At 42.0% G+C, this 17,979-nt stretch overlaps 1 protein-coding gene across 1 annotated transcript in view; it reads left to right on the forward strand.

Annotated features, from left to right (window-relative positions):
- si:dkey-206f10.1 (adenylate cyclase type 8) overlaps window positions 1-17,274 on the forward strand; it is a 19,412-nt gene extending 2,138 nt beyond the window's left edge. The window contains exons 2-19 of the mRNA XM_027155456.2: window positions 211-1,160; window positions 2,169-2,318; window positions 2,394-2,524; window positions 3,830-3,941; window positions 5,148-5,275; window positions 6,899-7,057; window positions 7,178-7,424; window positions 7,513-7,698; window positions 8,066-8,166; window positions 10,321-10,522; window positions 11,780-11,863; window positions 11,975-12,147; window positions 12,237-12,318; window positions 13,185-13,343; window positions 14,285-14,431; window positions 14,557-14,649; window positions 14,832-14,949; window positions 16,410-17,274. Coding sequence (XP_027011257.2) covers window positions 297-1,160; window positions 2,169-2,318; window positions 2,394-2,524; window positions 3,830-3,941; window positions 5,148-5,275; window positions 6,899-7,057; window positions 7,178-7,424; window positions 7,513-7,698; window positions 8,066-8,166; window positions 10,321-10,522; window positions 11,780-11,863; window positions 11,975-12,147; window positions 12,237-12,318; window positions 13,185-13,343; window positions 14,285-14,431; window positions 14,557-14,649; window positions 14,832-14,949; window positions 16,410-16,834 — 3,561 coding nt within the window. The 5' untranslated portion in view covers window positions 211-296 and the 3' untranslated portion in view covers window positions 16,835-17,274. The remainder of the gene's footprint in view (window positions 1-210; window positions 1,161-2,168; window positions 2,319-2,393; window positions 2,525-3,829; window positions 3,942-5,147; window positions 5,276-6,898; window positions 7,058-7,177; window positions 7,425-7,512; window positions 7,699-8,065; window positions 8,167-10,320; window positions 10,523-11,779; window positions 11,864-11,974; window positions 12,148-12,236; window positions 12,319-13,184; window positions 13,344-14,284; window positions 14,432-14,556; window positions 14,650-14,831; window positions 14,950-16,409) is intronic.
- The last annotated feature ends 705 nt before the right edge of the window (window positions 17,275-17,979 follow it).

Here is a 17,979-nt window from a genome sequence, read left to right on the forward strand (position 1 = left end):
GTGTGTGTGTGTGAGTGTGTGAGTAAATAAGAGTGTGTGTGCCCTGTGATGGGTTGGCACTCCGTCCAGGGTGTATCCTGCCTCGATGCCCGATGACGCCTGAGATAGGCACAGGCTCCCCGTGACCAGAGAAGTTCGGATAAGCGGTAGAAAATGAATGAGTGAAGTAAATGTTGATGATAGAAAAGTCTTTTTTTTTGTCTTTTGCAGATTCATCTTTCTTTCTTACTTGAAAGACAAACAGGATTATTAAAATTATTCTACTGTTAGGAGGGAACTGCTTCAACTCCAACATCATGCAGAATATGCAGGTCCCATCTCATCTTGCCCTGGCCTTGTCTCCAGGATTGCGGCGCAAGCAGCTGATGTGGAAGAATGCGGTCAAGCACATCATCAGCCAGCATGAGCTAAAGGACCAGTATGGTGCCGAGCCTGCACGCAAGATTAACGTCACCGACGTCTACATTGAGGAAATAAACCGTCAGATACGCAGCAAGATGTCACGTGGTTGCACCAAACGCCGTTCCTCTGTTGTCCGTGTCCATCCGTCCTTCTTTAGAGAGCAGAACTCTTCCAACAGCTCGCAGACAGGTGTAACTGCTGAGTTTGCCAGTGACGCTGATTTTTTTGTGCGCTGGGGCCACACAGTTCATGGAGTCTATGTCCCGACTCTGAGACACACCTTCAAATCTCGCGACTTGGAGAAGCTTTACCAGAGGCATTCCTCACACACCAGACGTACCTCGTTGGTGTTCACAAACATTATAGATGCTGCAGCAAAGCTGCACTTACTGGTCCTGTATCTGGCTCTTGCCCCAGATGGAATAAACCCACTACATGCCTGGATTACTAGCTTTTTCATGGCATTTGCGGTACTGCTTTGTGTTCTTGTGTTCACCTGCAAGCGTTCCCATTTCCCAGAGTGGCTGCATTATGCCGGCATGGCTAGCTGGCTGTCACAGACTTCCCAGGTGCTGGTTAGGCTTGGGTACGGGCTAGAGAATGACCCATCCTGGTATGTACTGTTCAACCTGTTTGCCACGTACACACTTCTGCCATTGCCGCTGCTGTGGGCAATGGGGGCTGGCTCACTAACATCAACACTCCACCTAATTGTGGAGACCGTACAGCACTTTGATGAAGTTGGACTGCTGAGAAAGGTGATGGTTAGTTACTTTGAGCAGAGAGAGGGCGATTCACTCAGGCATAGTTCCTATAATCACATTTCTACAATTTCTATATTTGGTGTAGGATGCATCGATACCAGTATTTGTTGAAACTGATACTGACACCAATATGGGTAACCTTTTTTGTAATAATGACTCAGGGACATTAAGGAAGAGTCTCTTTAGCTTACTATCTAATTGCTACCACCACAATGCTTCCCTGTAGGTGAATTCATGGATATTTGTGGGTGTGCACCCTGGTTTAAATAGTGATGGTCATCTGCATGCGCTTATGCTATGGTGGCAAGTTGAACTAGCTAGTGATATTATTTAGCTTGGATCCTTGTTGTCAAGAACAACATACAGAGTAAGAGGTGCTATATTCACTCACCCTGCTCATCTGTAGGCAGTTGTTTCTTGCCTTGTCAGAATTTTATGCTTGTAATGAACACAGAGAATTTTATTGTTTTATATCTAAGATGTTTTATAGTGTGTGTGTGTGTGTGTGTGTGTGTGTGTGGAGTTTGCATGTTCTCACCGTGCCTCGGGGGTTTCCTCCGGGTACTCCGGTTTCCTCCCCCGGTCCAAAGACATGCATGGTAGGTTGATTGGCATCTCTGGAAAATTGTCTGTAGTGTGTGAGTGTGTGAGTGAATGAGAGTGTGTGTGTGCCCTGTGATGGGTTGGCACTCCGTCCAGGGTGTATCCTGCCTCGATGCCCGATGACGCCTGAGATAGGCACAGGCTCCCCGTGACTCGAGAAGTTCGGATAAAAGCGGTAGTAAATGAATGAATGAATGTTTTATCGGGTTACCAGGTTGTATTGGAGGAAGATGCTGTAGTTTACATACTGTAATAGTTTCACTGAGTTTTTTTGGGTGATGTCATTAATCTTGCTATATGTCATTAGGTTCACTGGTATTGATGCATCCCTGCTATAGCTTTTATGGGACCATCTTTTGGGTCTCCGTACCTGATCTCCATGCTCTTTTCCCACCCCAGATTCTTGCAAAGGCCTTGCTATATATGAGTATGAACACAGCTGGGCTATTCATCCATTATCTGATAGACCGGGCTCAAAGACAAGCCTTCCTCGAGACTAGGCGCTGCATCGAAGGTCACATGAAGCTGGAGATGGAAAACAAAAGACAGGCAAGGAGGCAGATTTAGTATCGGGGGGGTCATAAATTAGAGTACGAAAGATTAAAATGTATGTCTTTCGAACAGGAGCGTTTGGTGTTGTCTATACTTCCTCGCTTTGTTGCCTTGGAAATGATTGCTGATATGAACTCTGTGGATGATGAACTCCTGCCTCAGCAGTTTCATAAGGTCTACATCCATCAGTACACTGACGTCAGGTATGCAACACCTGTTATGATGTCTAAAAGCTTAAAGTAAGTCTCACTTAATCCCAGTTTGGATGAAGCTCACAGGTAATGTATCTTATTGAAAGATATGGACGCTTGAAAACATGACAAAGTATAAACAGTAATACATATCAGAATAGTTAATGTTACTATACATATTGATTATAGCTGAATTCAGAAGGGGGCCACGGTGGTTTAGTGGTTAGCATGTTCGCCTCACACCTCCAGGGTTGTGGGTTCGATTCCCACCTCCACCTTGTGTGTGTGTGGAGTTTGCATGTTCTCCCCGTGCCTCGGGGGTTTCCTCCGGGTACTCCGGTTTCCTCCCCCAGTCCAAAGACATGCATGGTAGGTTGATTGGCATCTCTGGAAAATTGTCCGTAGTGTGTGAGTGAATGAGAGTGTGTGTGCACTGTGATGGGTTGGCACTCCATCCGGGGTGTATCCTGCCTCGATGCTCGATGACGCCTGAGATAGGCACAGGCTCCCCGTGACCCGAGAAGTTTGCATAAGCGGTAGGAAAAAATGAATGAATTCAGTAGGTGTTCAATTTAATTATTTTTTTCCAACAGTTGCTCTGTCAATAGTTCTGGCTTCAAGAAAACTCAGAAATGTATAATTTCTATATTGACAGCTTTCACATGGACCCCAAAAACAACATAACAGATTGACAGTAGGGTAACTCTACGTTTTCTGATACAAGAAACGATGCAATCAATAAAAGATGAATTCATGTCAAGAAAGATCTAGAGTTAAATGCACATGAACACCACAACAGAGTCGTAATGACAAGTGGAAAACTCTGAGTTTTCTTGAGAGATTTGAATTTATTTTTAACACCTGTAGAGAGAAATTATTACTGTATAAAGTAATATGCAACAATGAAGTTTACACTGGCTTTATAAACTGAATAAAAAATATAAAAAAGCAAAATTCTCTGGATGCACATTGTTTGGTTTGAATTTGTTAAATGTAAAGTTAAAGAAATCCTGCTATATTTTTCTGTAGTTAGTTAAGAGAACCTCCATCTTGCTCTAACCGAAGGAACTTGAACTCGCTCGATGTCGTGATTTAGAATTTCTGACTCGTAAATACGTTACCGACTTCCCAGCAGGTTCGAGGGTATCTCCAGGCTAAATTTTTGGCACTGCTAAGAAGCCAAATTGAGAGAAAACCTTGCTAACTCTTCCTTTTTTGGTAATAGCTACATATTTACATTTAAACCCACAATCCTCTTTCTTGTCTTTGTACATGTCCACTACTTCCTGGTGGAATATGTTTCTCTCCTCCTTCCAGCATCCTCTTTGCTGATATAAAGGGATTTACCTCGTTGTCCATGACGATGTCTGCACAGGAGTTGGTGCGCACCCTGAATGAACTCTTTTGCCGTTTTGATCGTCTGGCTGAGGTGAGACAACTTGGTTAAATACAGAAATTTTGGACGTTACCATTGTATTTGATCTCATCTCAATTCCCAAAGTGTCTAAAGGTGCAACCGAGAGGTCAAAGGAACCTCTTAACACATTACTACCACCACCATGCTTCACTGTAGGCATGATGATGTCATGATTCTCATATGCCCCTTTTCCACCGAGGCAGAGCGAGTGCAGGTTCGGAGCCTAATTTAGAACCAGTTCTTTCTGTTTCGACCGCCAAAGCACCCGCTCCGTACCAGGAAAAGTGGTTCTTAAGTAGCACCAAAACGTTGCTGGTCTAGACTTAAGAAACGCTTGCGTCAGGAGCTGTGGGCGGAGCTACTGTTAGCGCATTTGATAATGTACCTTAAGTATACTAATGTTTAATACACATTTACTTTAACGCAATATAATCAGTTATCAGCACACATGATAGTAGGTAGCTACATGCTAAGGCTACATTTTTTTCTGTGTTAATGATGAAATAACGTTATGTACTTTATCAATTACAACCTCCGTTTATACAGATTACATGGAGCTGCACGTGCATGTTTTATTCGTCGCGTTTGGATGCCGATGTAGGTTCACAAAGCCATGAGCATTAACAGTAAAGCAACATCCGCCATTGTTGTTGTGTTTGCCGCTGCTGCGCTAACGTTGCTGGGACACGTGACACGTATACAGTGACGTCACACTCGGCTCTGTGATGCTCTCTAGCCGGTGGAAAGGCAAACCGGTTCTTAGAAGGTTCGCCAGTGGAACCGACTTTGAACCAGCACCAGCGCTAGCTCTGAACCGGCACCCGGTTCTTTCCGGTGGAAAAGAGGCAATAGACATAAATACAGTACACACGTGGACAAAACTGTTGGTACCCTTCGGTCAATGAAAGAAAAACTCACAATGGTCACAGAAAAAATCTGACAAAAGTAATAATAAATAAAAATTCTATGAATGTTAACCAATGAAAGTCATTGCTTTTCAACCATGCTTCGACGGAATTATTTAAAATAGGCTTAGACAAAAATGATGGTACCCCTAGAAAAGACTGAAAATAATGTGACCAAAGGGACATGTTAATTCAAGGTGTGTCCACTAATTAGCATAACAGGTGTCTACAATCTTGTAATCAGTCAGTGGGCTTATATATAGGGCTCTAGGTAGTCATTGTGTTTGTGTGTTTGTGTGTGTGCATACTGTAGGAACACCACTGCATGAGGATAAAGATCCTTGGTGACTGTTACTACTGCGTGTCTGGAGTCCCAGAACCACAGAGAGCTCATGCTCAGTGCTGTGTAGAAATGGGTCTGGCTATGATCATCACCATACGGTACACAACTCTTGCCTCCTCTGTCTTTGCTGAGGTTTCTTTTAGGGATGCACCGATACCACTTTTTCTCTTCCGATCCAATTCCGATACCAGTGTTTGCCGGTATCTACCGATACGATATCTGTGTTCTTTTCTACCTTTAAAACTAAAGAATTTATACAACTCCCTTAGTTATTAAGATTTATTTGTTTCTGGTAAAGAAATACAAAAATGCCCTTATCACTGAATGAAAAATGAAAACACAAGAAGCCTTAAAGATGCCCTGCCACACGTATTTCATTAATAATGTCTGAAGTTTACCATGGACTAACATTTTTTGTGGAAAAAACGCCTCGGTTACCTCGTTTCAAGCCATTCTAGTATGGTATAGAAAGCCTGCAGGAAGACTCGGCTCGATTTGCACCGGTTCTCATTAATATTCAATGAGCTATGCTGCTTGGCTCCGATTGGCTAACCGCTAGGATACGAGAGCATGACTATTCATTCACCTACGCAATAAGTAGCCTAGGCTAAAGGAAATTTGTGTACAATCACCTGGAATTGCGACAGAATGGCTTCTTCAGGTATACTGATGTTCAGCCATCCTTGCCGTATAGGAAACTCACTCAGCTAGACAAATTCTGTGGGCGTGGTCTCAAGTGGGAGAGCTCATGAATAGTAATGAGCTCGATCAATTCCACGTCACTCTGAGCAGCTTTTCTAATGACCTGATTTCTCCGCTTATTTCTTTTCAGTGGCTCGAGGTACCTCCCCTCTAACTGAGCAGTTAGAGGGGAGGTAGCAGTTCATTTTCACATTCCCGACACAACACAAACACATATGGACACAACACAAACACATATGGACACAACACAAACACATATGGACACAACACAAACACATATGGACACAACACAAACACATATGGACACAACACAAACACATATGGACCTAACACATATCAAAAGATACAAGTAAAAACGGTTTTGTGTGGAAGGGCACCTTTTAAAAAAAGTATTAATGCAGTAGCAAACAGTACTTTTAACAATTAGTGGTATAACAATCTAAACCATATATACAGCAATTATTAAATTAAATTATTTTCTGAAGAAAAGGCAATATTTTAAAGTGAATCTTGTATTAGAACTCTTGAAACATGATGCAAAACGTATTAAACAGTAAACCTTGCACCCAAATGAGCGACATGTTTAACGCGCTGAGGTAAACGGAAAGGACGCCTGCTAAACTTGCTTGTCTGTCACAGGCGGTTGTGCAACATATTTCCTATAAAATTTATTATATTTATTTACATTAATGTAATTTAATATATAAGGGTATTTTTCTTACAAGTTCAAGCAATAGTCTAGGATGTTTGCTGTTCATTAATCAACCACCACGGGCATGGGCGTCGGAAGCAAATAAAAAGTGGGTGTGTCCTGTCCTACACACATAATGGTTCCGACGCCCATGACCACGGGTATCGGATTACGATCGGTCACGCACCACCGATACCCGATCCACTCAAAATGCTTGGATCGCCGTCGATACCGATCCGAAATATCGGATCGGTACATCCCTAGTTTCTTTGTTACTCTCTCATAACTCATAACATGTACTTGCTTGTGTTTTTCTCTTGGCCCTTAGAAATGTGCGAAAGCAGCTCAACCATGACATGGACATGCGTATCGGGATCCATTCTGGCTCGGTTCTGTGTGGGGTTCTGGGCCTGCAGAAGTGGCAGTTTGATGTGTGGTCCTGGGATGTTGGCATAGCCAACATGCTAGAAGCAGGTGGTATCCCTGGGTGGGTGAGCAAAAAAGGAATAAATGATAAATAAATGAAATGCATTAGCCATCACCCACAAAGACAGACAATTTAGCTAGACAGGTTTTCTGATTCTGGATTTCTCCTGCCTTCTGTTAGCCGTATCCACATCTCGCGCGCCACGCTGGACTGCCTGGGTGGGAGCTATGAAACTGAGGATGGTTGTGGTTATGAACGCAGCGAGTTTCTGCGGAAACACAACATCGACACTTTCCTCATCTGCCCCAGGGAAGAGGAAAATTCTGTAGAGGCGGAGCCTTCCAAAATATGCATGACCAAATGCATGACCATGATTCGCACCTCAAACACAGACAATATATTTCGCAGCATTAACAATATGAGCAGTGTAAGATACTCTTGGGTTTAAGAAATCGCACTTGATATCACATGCCACTTAGGTTAGGTACTGATGGTTATAACTCTAACCTTTTCAGATCTTGGCATCATTCACAAATGGCTCTCTGGTGCAGCTGCCCAATTCGAGAAAGAAATATTCCAGTGACAAAGAGATTAATAAACGGATAGAGCATGCCATTGAACTGCGCAGCAGCGAGCGTATGCAGCAGGAGCACATCAGTCCATCCACACTGGTGTTCAAGGATGCACACATTGAGAAGAAGGTATGAAAAAAGCAGCCAAGGTCTGGGGTTTGTCTGAACCTCCTTTAGGCATCCAGCCTTCCTTTATCCGGGGTCACCGTGAATTTGAAAAACGATTTACAAATATTCTAACACTGGAAATAAACTAAAGGAAGTATGAAGTATTCATTTGTAGGGATGAGCTTGTGTGCACATCCCTCACCCTCCATACACACCTTTTTCAATCGACAACAAATAAAAGGGGAAAACAGGAGAATGAAAGAAATACGAAAACAAAACAGTAAAAACAAAAAAAAAAACAGTAATACACACCAATAATAATCATACTTCATATAACACGAAGACTTTCATTTCAGCTTCCAAATCACACTTATTTCTTGCGTTCCAGTTCTCGCAGATGAGAGATGAAACTTTTAAGTCTAACCTGGTCTGTTCCTTCATCATGCTGCTCTTCCTCATGGGAGTCCAGGCCCTTATCCCTGCACCCAGGTAAACAGCCCACACTGAAAAACATGGGAATGTGCAGTCAGTTAGACCTAAGAGAACATTCGTTCATTCACTCATTTTCTACCGCTTATCCGAAATTCTCGGGTCACGGGGAGCCTGTGCCTATCTCAGGCGTCATCGGGCATCGAGGCAGGATACACCCTGGACGGAGTGCCAACCCATCGCAGGGCACACACACACACTCTCTCATTCACTCACACACTCACACACTACGGACAATTTTCCAGAGATGCCAATCAACCTACCATGCATGTCTTTGGACCGGGTAAGAAAACCGGAGTACCCGGAGGAAACCCCCAAGGCACGGGAAGAACATGCAAACTCCACACACACAAGGTGGAGGCGGGAATCGAACCCTGGAGGTGTGAGGCAAACGTACTAACCACTATGCCACCGTGCCCCCCCTAAGAGAAAATATTACTTGTAATTTACTGTTGGGCAAGTCGTGGCCTAATGGTTAGAGAGTCTGACTCGTAATCCTAAGGTTGTGGGTTCAGGTCTCGGACCGGCCACGACTGCTGTGCCCTTGATCAAGGCACCGAACCCCCCAACTGCTCCCTGGGTGTCACAGCATAAATGGCTGCCCACTGCTCCGGGTGTGTGTTCACGGTGTGTGTGTTCACTGCTGTATGTGTGCACTTTGGATGGGTTAAACACAGAGAACGAATTCTGAGTATGGGTCACCGTACTTAGCCGTATGTCACGTCATGTCACTAAAGTGAAGTTTCTGATATCTGGTTCCAAAGTAAATGTCTTCTGATCTGACCCATTCAAGCATGTTATTTGACACTTTAACATTTAGAGTATGACTTTTTACGATATCCCAGCATTTAGGAAGTTGGAGTCAGATATGACAACCCCTGTAGCAGATAGATTTACAGCCCAACAGAGTTATTTTGACAGTTTTAAGCTCTAGGGCTTGGTACAACACTGTGATCAGTAACCCTGAGTCTTTAACCAATGAAGTATCACATTCATAGAATATTAACCCAAAGTGTGGAGATCTTAAGACTTTCATACCTTTTTAAATATTTAATCCAGTGACTGTTATCGCACTTTTAGGAGTCCAAACATCAATCATATGCTATAGAAAATTCCAGTGAATCTGCCCTGTTGGTTTAATTAGATCATTGCTCAGCATTGAGAATCTTAAAGCACTGTGTCAGAGCCAAAGGATTAGCGCTTAAATGGTTTACCATGTGCTTTCACATCAGCTGCTACAGTCACCTGTGAGATTCCACAGGGCTCCATTTTAAGACAAGTAGTACATTGGTTTTGTTTTTCTTTCCTTTCATTTTCATTCCTTCATTTTCTACCGCTTATACAAACTATTCTCGGGTCACGGGGAGCCTGTGCCTATCTCAGGCGTCATCGGGCATCAAGGCAGGATACACCCTGGACGGAGTGCCAACCCATCACAGGGCACACACACACTCTCATTCACTCACACACTCACACACTACGGACAATTTTCCAGAGATGCCAATCAACCTACCATGCATGTCTTTGGACCGGGGGAGGAAACCGGAGTACCCGGAGGAAACCCCCGAGGCACGGGGAGAACATGCAAACTCCACACACACAAGGTGGAGGCGGGAATCGAACCCACAACCCTGGAGGTGTGAGGCAAACATGCTAACCACTAAGTCACCATGCCCCCCTCCTTTCATTTTGTTTAATTACATTGAACTGAATAGAAGAATGGAAATCCCTGGAGGTAGAAACCCAGGCTAGTGTGTGAACTCTGGCTTGGACAACTTTTTCAAGTCGACAATTGGACTCAACTAGTGACATGGACAAGTTATATGTGTTTATTTTTTTATTCTGATCACAAACAATTATTATTGTTTCATTTGTTTAAATGAGGTACATGCAAGTCACTCTGGATAAAAGCTTCTGCTAAATGCTGCAACAATACACACCTCTAATCTTGACTAGATGCCCTACGAATCATTTTGGTTACCTGAATATTCCATCTAGTATTCACATGTGTTTTTGTCTGTTTATTACCGTTCTCTGTTCATTCTGGATACGGTGTTTGAATTTGGTTGCATCCTTCCTGTTATGCACACTTTTTGAATTAGCTTCACTCTGTTGCTTTGTTTTAGAAATGAGTCAGCATTTTTTTTCTTGCAGGCCATATTCCATCGCTGTTCAGTTCTGTGTTGTGCTGCTTGGATATCTTGTGTTGCTAGTGATGGCTCTGGCAGAGGAGTTCAAATATTTCCCGACTGTACTTCAACGATTTTGTTGCTGGATTCACGAGAACAACTTTATGCGTTCTCTGCTCACCGTCACTGCCATAGCCTTGAATTTCGGCATGGCTTCTGCTAACATGGTAAGATCCAAAACCACAATTCAGAAGCCTCACAAGTGTCAAAAGGGTTTCTAGTAGAATAAAGAATTCTAGTAGAATAAACAATTGTCAGAAATACAAAGGACTAGCCTTGTGGTATTTCTTCTTACTAGGGTGAATAATATCCCTATGACTTCTGAACGCTTCTGTCTACGGTTTTGTATTACGAAGAGTTTGAATCCCAATGAAAGTCAAGACACTCTAATAAGCTTTACACTGAGTCTTTCCAGGTCAGAGGAACACTCTAGTTCCCTTTCTCCTCAGATGACTTCTGTAATGCTGTAAGGGACTGAGTCAAGAGATTAGCATTCAAAGTGTTATCTTAGAGGCAGGACATTTTTAGTTAAAGGTGGGGTCTCCGATTTTTGAAAGCCAATGTTGACACATAAAATCACCAAAACAAACACGCCCCTAACCCAATTGGGTCCCACCCCTGTATCGATAGCTCCGCCTCACACATACAGTACGTAACCCAGGCAACTAACGGAAAGAAACGTGTCTTTATCATAGCTGAAGGGAAGAACAATACGATTGCAGATAAACAAACAAGCAAAAATGCCACACAAGCATAATCATGTAAAGGACAAAGGCATATATTAGTTCTGTGTAACAAAGCAAAACCAACGTTACTCACCTATCGAGAAGGAAAAAAGCGACTCGGCGTCTTAAGTAAAGTCGGCCACATATTCACAGGTCGGAGTTTCCCGAGTCAGTAACTCCTGAGCTAAACGCTGTTACTACACAAAACGCGGTTGTAGCTGCCTCTCTACATTACTACGATAGAAAAGAGGTGTTATTTGTGTAGTAACAGTGTTTAGCTCAGGAGTTCTTGACTCAGGAAACTCCAACCTGTGAATATGTGGCCAACTTCCTGCTCCTTCAGTTCTCTCCAGCGCTGGAAAGCTGATCCTATATTAACACGTCCTACTTCTTGCCTTATTGTAAGTCTTTCTTCTCTTTCTTTCTTTGTTTTTATCCTCCATGTCAATGTTAAAACCGCTTTCTGCTAATGTCACACATGTGCACTGAACACTCTCTCCGCCCATATTGACAAGCCCCGCCCCTTTCTGCTCATTGGCTACACATTTGTTTTGATTTTTGTTTATTATTGGCCGACCCTAGAGGTGTGAGGCGAACGTGCTAACCACTAAGCCACCGTGCCCTTGATCAAATGAATCTGATTAGTTTAACTGGAGTCGGTAACAGCATTGTGGTGAACGGTGTGTTGTGATTGTTTAGGTTTGGTGTTACTTCATGCATGAAGATGTGGAAAGCACTGCTGAGACCAACCAAAGACCTTTAACTGTCTGCACTCATCCTGAGGTGACGCGTTTATTCCATAGTACTAACAATATCACGATATGCACTATATAGTACTTGAAACGTTTTCAAAAATATTACACGTCTCACTCCTTTTTTTTCCCCTCTGTGTAGTTTTTTGTACTGAGTGGTGTTGTTTCCATGGTTACCTGTGCAGTGTTTATAAGACTCAGCTCCCTTTTAAAGCTCACCGTCCTGTTACTGGTAGCGACTGCCTATACTTACTTTGTTGAAGTGGCCTTTCATACACTTTACATCAATCAACAAGAGCAGGAGCAACTCTCCAGGTAAATGTCAATGAGGAAAAATAATAAGACAACAGGACATGATATACTCCATTACTTCATCGGCTTAGTCTTATGTGTGTCATCTCCAGATCTCACTACCTGAGAAGAAAAGGCATCTCAATTCTGTTAATAGCGATGTTTGTGTTCGCCGTGTTCTACAACGGGCGGCAGGTATGTGTGGTTTTAGCAAATATAAATTCAAATTTCCAATATAAAAAAAATTTAAAGGAGCAGTATATAACATTCATAACTAGAATTTTTAAACTAGGATAACTGAATCATCAAGAAGCTACCTTAAAAAAAAAAAAAAAAAAGCTTGCAATATTGCAATACAATGAGTCGCACTAATTGTATCCTTGATTATAATTTTCTGGCCCTGAAATTAAAAAGAGCTGTTTAGCAGCACCTCTTTTCCTTGAAAGGCAACTTTTATGCACCCATACGGTATGTAGTTTCAAGAACATTTTAGTGTACATTTAGTGTACATTTTAGTGTTTTTAGTTCACAAAACTCAAAAAATTTTTTTTTATAAATTTAAAGGTGCAATATGTGATTTTTAACAGTACAATATGTGATTTTTATCCCATATTAGCAAATAAGCAAATAATAATAACAAGCTCACAATCATGATTTGCAGCAAAATGCAACAAATTTTTATCTTGACAAATTCAAAATCTTTCTGGTCCAGAAATTAAAAGCTTCTCTCAGCTCCACCCCTTAATGATGCTATTATCAATTTAAAGATGAAATATGTAATTTTTAATAGTGTTAAACCTAAAATAACTAAGTAATTCTTCAAAGCTACTTTTTTACTTCCTGTTGTATTACCTTAAAATTGATTTTATAGTAAATTGTATTTTCGACTTGTTTACAATAATCTTGTAGAAAATTCAGCTCCACCTCTATTCCATAAAAGGCAACTCAGAAGACATATACTGAAATAATTAGGACACAATATGTGGTTTCAAATGATGGGTGGGCTCAGGTAGAGGAATGAAGATGATAAAAGCTTGACAACGAGACCTTTATGTTGTCAGTGGGAGGCTACAGCCAGACTGGACTTCCTGTGGCGTCTGCAGGCCCAACAGGAAGTGGAGGACATGCGAGAGCTGAGAGAGCAGAATGAGTGTCTGCTCCACAACATCCTTCCTGCCCATGTTGCTCGCCATTTTCTGGACAGGAACAAGAATGATGATGTGAGTAACGACACTGGCGGGAATCCGAGCAAACATTTTTATAGGGTTGTCAATACAATGCAGGAAATTGAAGGTTGAAGGGCAAAGCCAAGGACACTGATTGGTTTACATTAACACACACGTTTCTATAGCAACAGCGAATAAACAGATAACTGTATGGATAACACCTAAATGAACAACATGTAATTGTTGATACTTACAGCATTTGGCAGACACCTATATCCAGAGCAGCTTTAGTTTTTAGCTCATTTTGATACAACTGAGCAAATGACGGTTCAAGGCCTTGATCAGGGCCCCAACAGGGGCAGCTTGGTGGACCTGGGATTCAAACTAATGACCTAATCAGCAGGCCAACACCTTAACATCCCATATGGCCAAGTTTTCAGACGTAGAAAGGTTTTCCAGAGAGAGATGGAAAAAATGAGGCTGGTGATGGAGCAACTGTTTACAGAACAGGACTAATCACTTGATTGACTTTGTTTGGTAGATGTGAACTATGAACTGATGAAAAATGCTGATGTTGTCAAGTAAGTCAAGCTGTCAGTAACACAAGATGTCAGGCAATGGAGATGGATTGGAGATTTTGTGTAAGTGAAAAACACACAAAACTTAATGAGCATGACTCGAAAATGAGGAAAAACAGCTTAAATATAAGTGTTTACTGGGCCTTTAAACCAAATACATAAAAATATATGTTGTTCTTTCGGCTGCTCCCTGTTCGGGGTCGCCACAGTGGATCATCTGGTCTGCATATTTGATTTGGCTGGGGTTTGCGGGTGGCTTGGAGATGTCACGCTTACCTATCTTCTAAACTTGAGAGCCCTGTAATGTGGGTGGTGCAAAGGTCTCAGAAACTCATTTAGTAAATCATGTAGTCACCTAGTGTAATATAAATCCTGTAATGTTACTCTTCATCTCTCTCTCTCTCTCTCTCTCTTCAGGAGCTGTACGCGCAGTCATACGACGAGGTAGGCGTGATGTTCGCCACCATTGCCGGCTTTAACGAGTACTACGAGCAGAAAGAGATTCGACACGAGGGTGTGGAGTGTCTCAGGCTCCTCAACGAGATCATTGCTGACTTTGATGAGGTGACGATGAGTCTTATGTTATGGAGGCATGGAGTCACTTATCTGATGAACATGTGTCCATTGTCCACTAAATGAAGTTTAAAAAAAAACTCTCTGTTCTTCTTCTTCTTCTGTCTGTGGAACAGCTGTTAGAAGAAACGTACTTTTTGGATATTGAGAAAATCAAAACCATCGGGAGCTGCTACATGGCAGCATCTGGCTTATCACCTAATAAACAGGTCAGTCATTAGGTATCATGCCACAGAAACCGATTGGTCATTCTATAGCTGTAACCTTTTATATGCTGTGTATGGTGTGTAAAGATTCATAACAACTAACATGCTGGAAATGTAAGGGGACTTAAAATGTGACATAAATGTGTTATAAAAGTTAAAACCATGTGAACTCTCTGGCTCTCCAGACCAGATGTAACAGCGACTGGCATCACCTGAGCGAACTGGTTCTTTTTGCTCTGGCAATGCAAGAGTCCCTGAGGGTGATCAACAGACATCCGTCCAACAACTTCCAGCTACGTGTCGGTAAAGTGACAAATCTTACTCAGACGATAACGTGACTAGCAGGACAAATATTTTAGCTCAGTGGTTAAGATGTTGAACTCGTTCTCAGATGGTTGTAAATTCAAATCCCAGGACCACCAATCTGCCCTTGTGGGGTCCTTCAGCAAGACCCTTATCCCTCAGCTGCTTTTGGTAAGAGTGTCTGAGCGACGCATGGAGAGTTATTTAAAAGGACCGGTTCTAGCTGGAACCTAAAATGGTGTTCTTCAATTGCTACGGAAAACCAAAATGGTTCTTTATATAGAATGGGGTTCCTTTTAGAAAACTTTATTATGTCACTTTGTAGAAGCCAACATTCTGTTTTCCTATTTAAGCTTAGACAAAAATTTATCAACAATAACTCCTCCTAGGGCTTTCGAGCCACATGCACCAAATTCGGATATGTTGTACACCCTGGTCTAAAGTTTATTGCTATTACGTTTGTAAGCGATCCGAGTTCCGGTACTTCCGGTATCGGGTCTCAAAATGGCCTTTTTCCCCATAGACTGCCAATATAAACTTTGGAGGTTTATAACTCAGCAAGCTTTCGAACTTTCTACACCAAACTCGGCCAGCTCCTTTAGGGTGATACTCTGAACAAAGAAATTGGTGTATCTACTGGCCTGTCAGTTGTCCCGTAGCCCCGCCCCCAAAATATGCTAAATCAAAAAACTTTTTACAACATGGACATATGACATATCAAAACACTCAGCACAATGAGGGGAACTGCCTCACAGGCATTCTGATGATATCACATGCTCGTCTCCTCTTACCTCCAAATTTCTTTCTATCTACTTGCTTTCAAAAGTAACACTGACCCTTATGTCCACTCGCTTCCAAAAGGCACCGGCCTTTGCGAATACTTGCATCGTCAAAGCCAACATCAAAGTCTGTTGTGACGAACTTTAAAATTTGTATTACTGTTATTTACCAACTTAGATAATAAAATGCATCAAATTCAAACTCAGTATAAAATGTACAGTAGCAAGAATTAAACAAAAACAATTTCCATGTCAGTTTGAATAATTTTACAAATTATCTATTTGATAGTTGCTAAAATATGTCACTCAGAACCAGGTCATTTTATCCTAAACATCTCGCAGCGATATTTATATAGAGCTAAAACTCCAAACAGTAATGGCACTCATTTCACCTCACACATTCTTTCATTTCTAGAACCGTTTTAGTATGAAAGGGTCATTGCTCTCCAAGGGTTTTACTTAGAACTTTTTTTTTAACAAATTTCTATTGAACCAATTAAAGAACACCAGGGCTCTATATAGAAGCCTGATAACTTAGTCATAGCTTGCTAGGAAGCAGGAGTCAGAGATGATACTGTATATGGAGTCCCTAAAATAAACAGAGTTAAGCCCCAAAATGCAGCTTGGCAATACTGAAGCTTGAACCCTCAAAATTCTGACCAGTCACCCTTTAACACACAGGAATCGCACATGGACCCGTCGTGGCCGGGGTGATCGGCGCTGCTAAACCCCAGTACGATATCTGGGGGATGACGGTAAACCTGGCAAGCCGCATGGACAGTGCAGGCATCAGTGGGAGGATCCAAGTCCCTGAGCCCACAAAGAAGATTCTCTCTGACTGGGGATTTGTTCTGGAGCTGCGTGGAGAGATCTTCATTAAGGGCGTTAGTGAGCACCAGGGACGCTTACGCACCTACTTTATCAACAATAGCAGGGTGCATCGGACCGCAAATGTATCCAGCAAAGGGACAAAGACAGCCAGACGAGACGTAGGGAGGAACACGCTAGCTTCTGTAGTGTTTAGTCTCCTCCGGGCCATCCAGAAAGAAAAGCAAAGCGGAACTGCTGGACGATTCTCACTGTCTACCCACAACATGCAGTGTTAGCATGAAATAAGATAACTGACCTGATCTGTGAAATGAGCTCGACTTGTTACCTTCACCCTTCAAGAGAAATTCCTCAGTTCTGCATAGTTATAAACAACAATAAAAAAAATCCCCATTCATTTGATTCCATCACATTTGAACAAATTTTTACACGCCACATTAAAGGTGACAAGACACCACTTATCATATAATTTATGCTGAATGTGTTAATAATTAGATGTAACGACAGGGTAAGATTTCCTTTTAAGTACCATAAGGACCAATTTAATTCAAATGAAGTAAAGCGGTTATGTACACTGTACTTAGGGTTGCCACCCGTCCCGTGAAATACGGAATCCTCCCGTATTTTACATAGGTCTACATTATACAGCATCCCATGCAAATCACCCCACCCGCATTGTGTGGAGAAACGTCCTATTCTGCCCCTGATTGGGTAATACTCGTTGCCATCCGTGGTTTGATTGGTTTGTTTTTGGGTTACGGGCCGTGAATCACGGCCAATCAGAGTCAGAGGAGGGCGGGACGCCGCCTAGCCGGTTCTTTTGACAGAGTCAGAGTGACAGAAAATCCATATGAAACGAAGGCATCTGATACACTTATATACATCCACTGATGTTATTTTGTTCATGGAAGATCTTTTGCAAGTTATAATTACTAATTTATGGATCTGTTAATTTAATAATAAGTTAATAAAATATGGTTCACATCTCACAAGTTCCTCCAAAAGCTTATTTTTTGTGTTCTCAGTCACACTTTGTTGGCGTATATTTATTACTGCCATAGCTGTGTATTCAATATGACCACTTAAGTTGTGATAATGAGAGACTGAGTGCATCTGTTCACACTGATTTCAATAGCAGATATCTTATTATAATGTCCATTGGTATCAATCTTAATATTTTAATAAATACATGTTTTAAGTTATGATATACCACCACTGGCACGCCATCGGGACTGTGGTCATCATGGCCCCGAGGGGTGTGGCCCCCCCTTCGGCAGGCGTCCCTTATTTTTCTGTATTGAAGGTGGCAACCCTAACTGTACTGTACCTCTCCAAGAGTAAAGTCATGGTCCTGAGTTGTTACTTTCATTTTATTACTGTTTTTAAAAATCATTTACTTTTTCTGTTTGGGTAAATCTTTGTT

Source organism: Tachysurus fulvidraco, chromosome 16 (assembly GCF_022655615.1).
Source record: "Tachysurus fulvidraco isolate hzauxx_2018 chromosome 16, HZAU_PFXX_2.0, whole genome shotgun sequence".
NCBI lineage: Eukaryota > Metazoa > Chordata > Actinopteri > Siluriformes > Bagridae > Tachysurus > Tachysurus fulvidraco.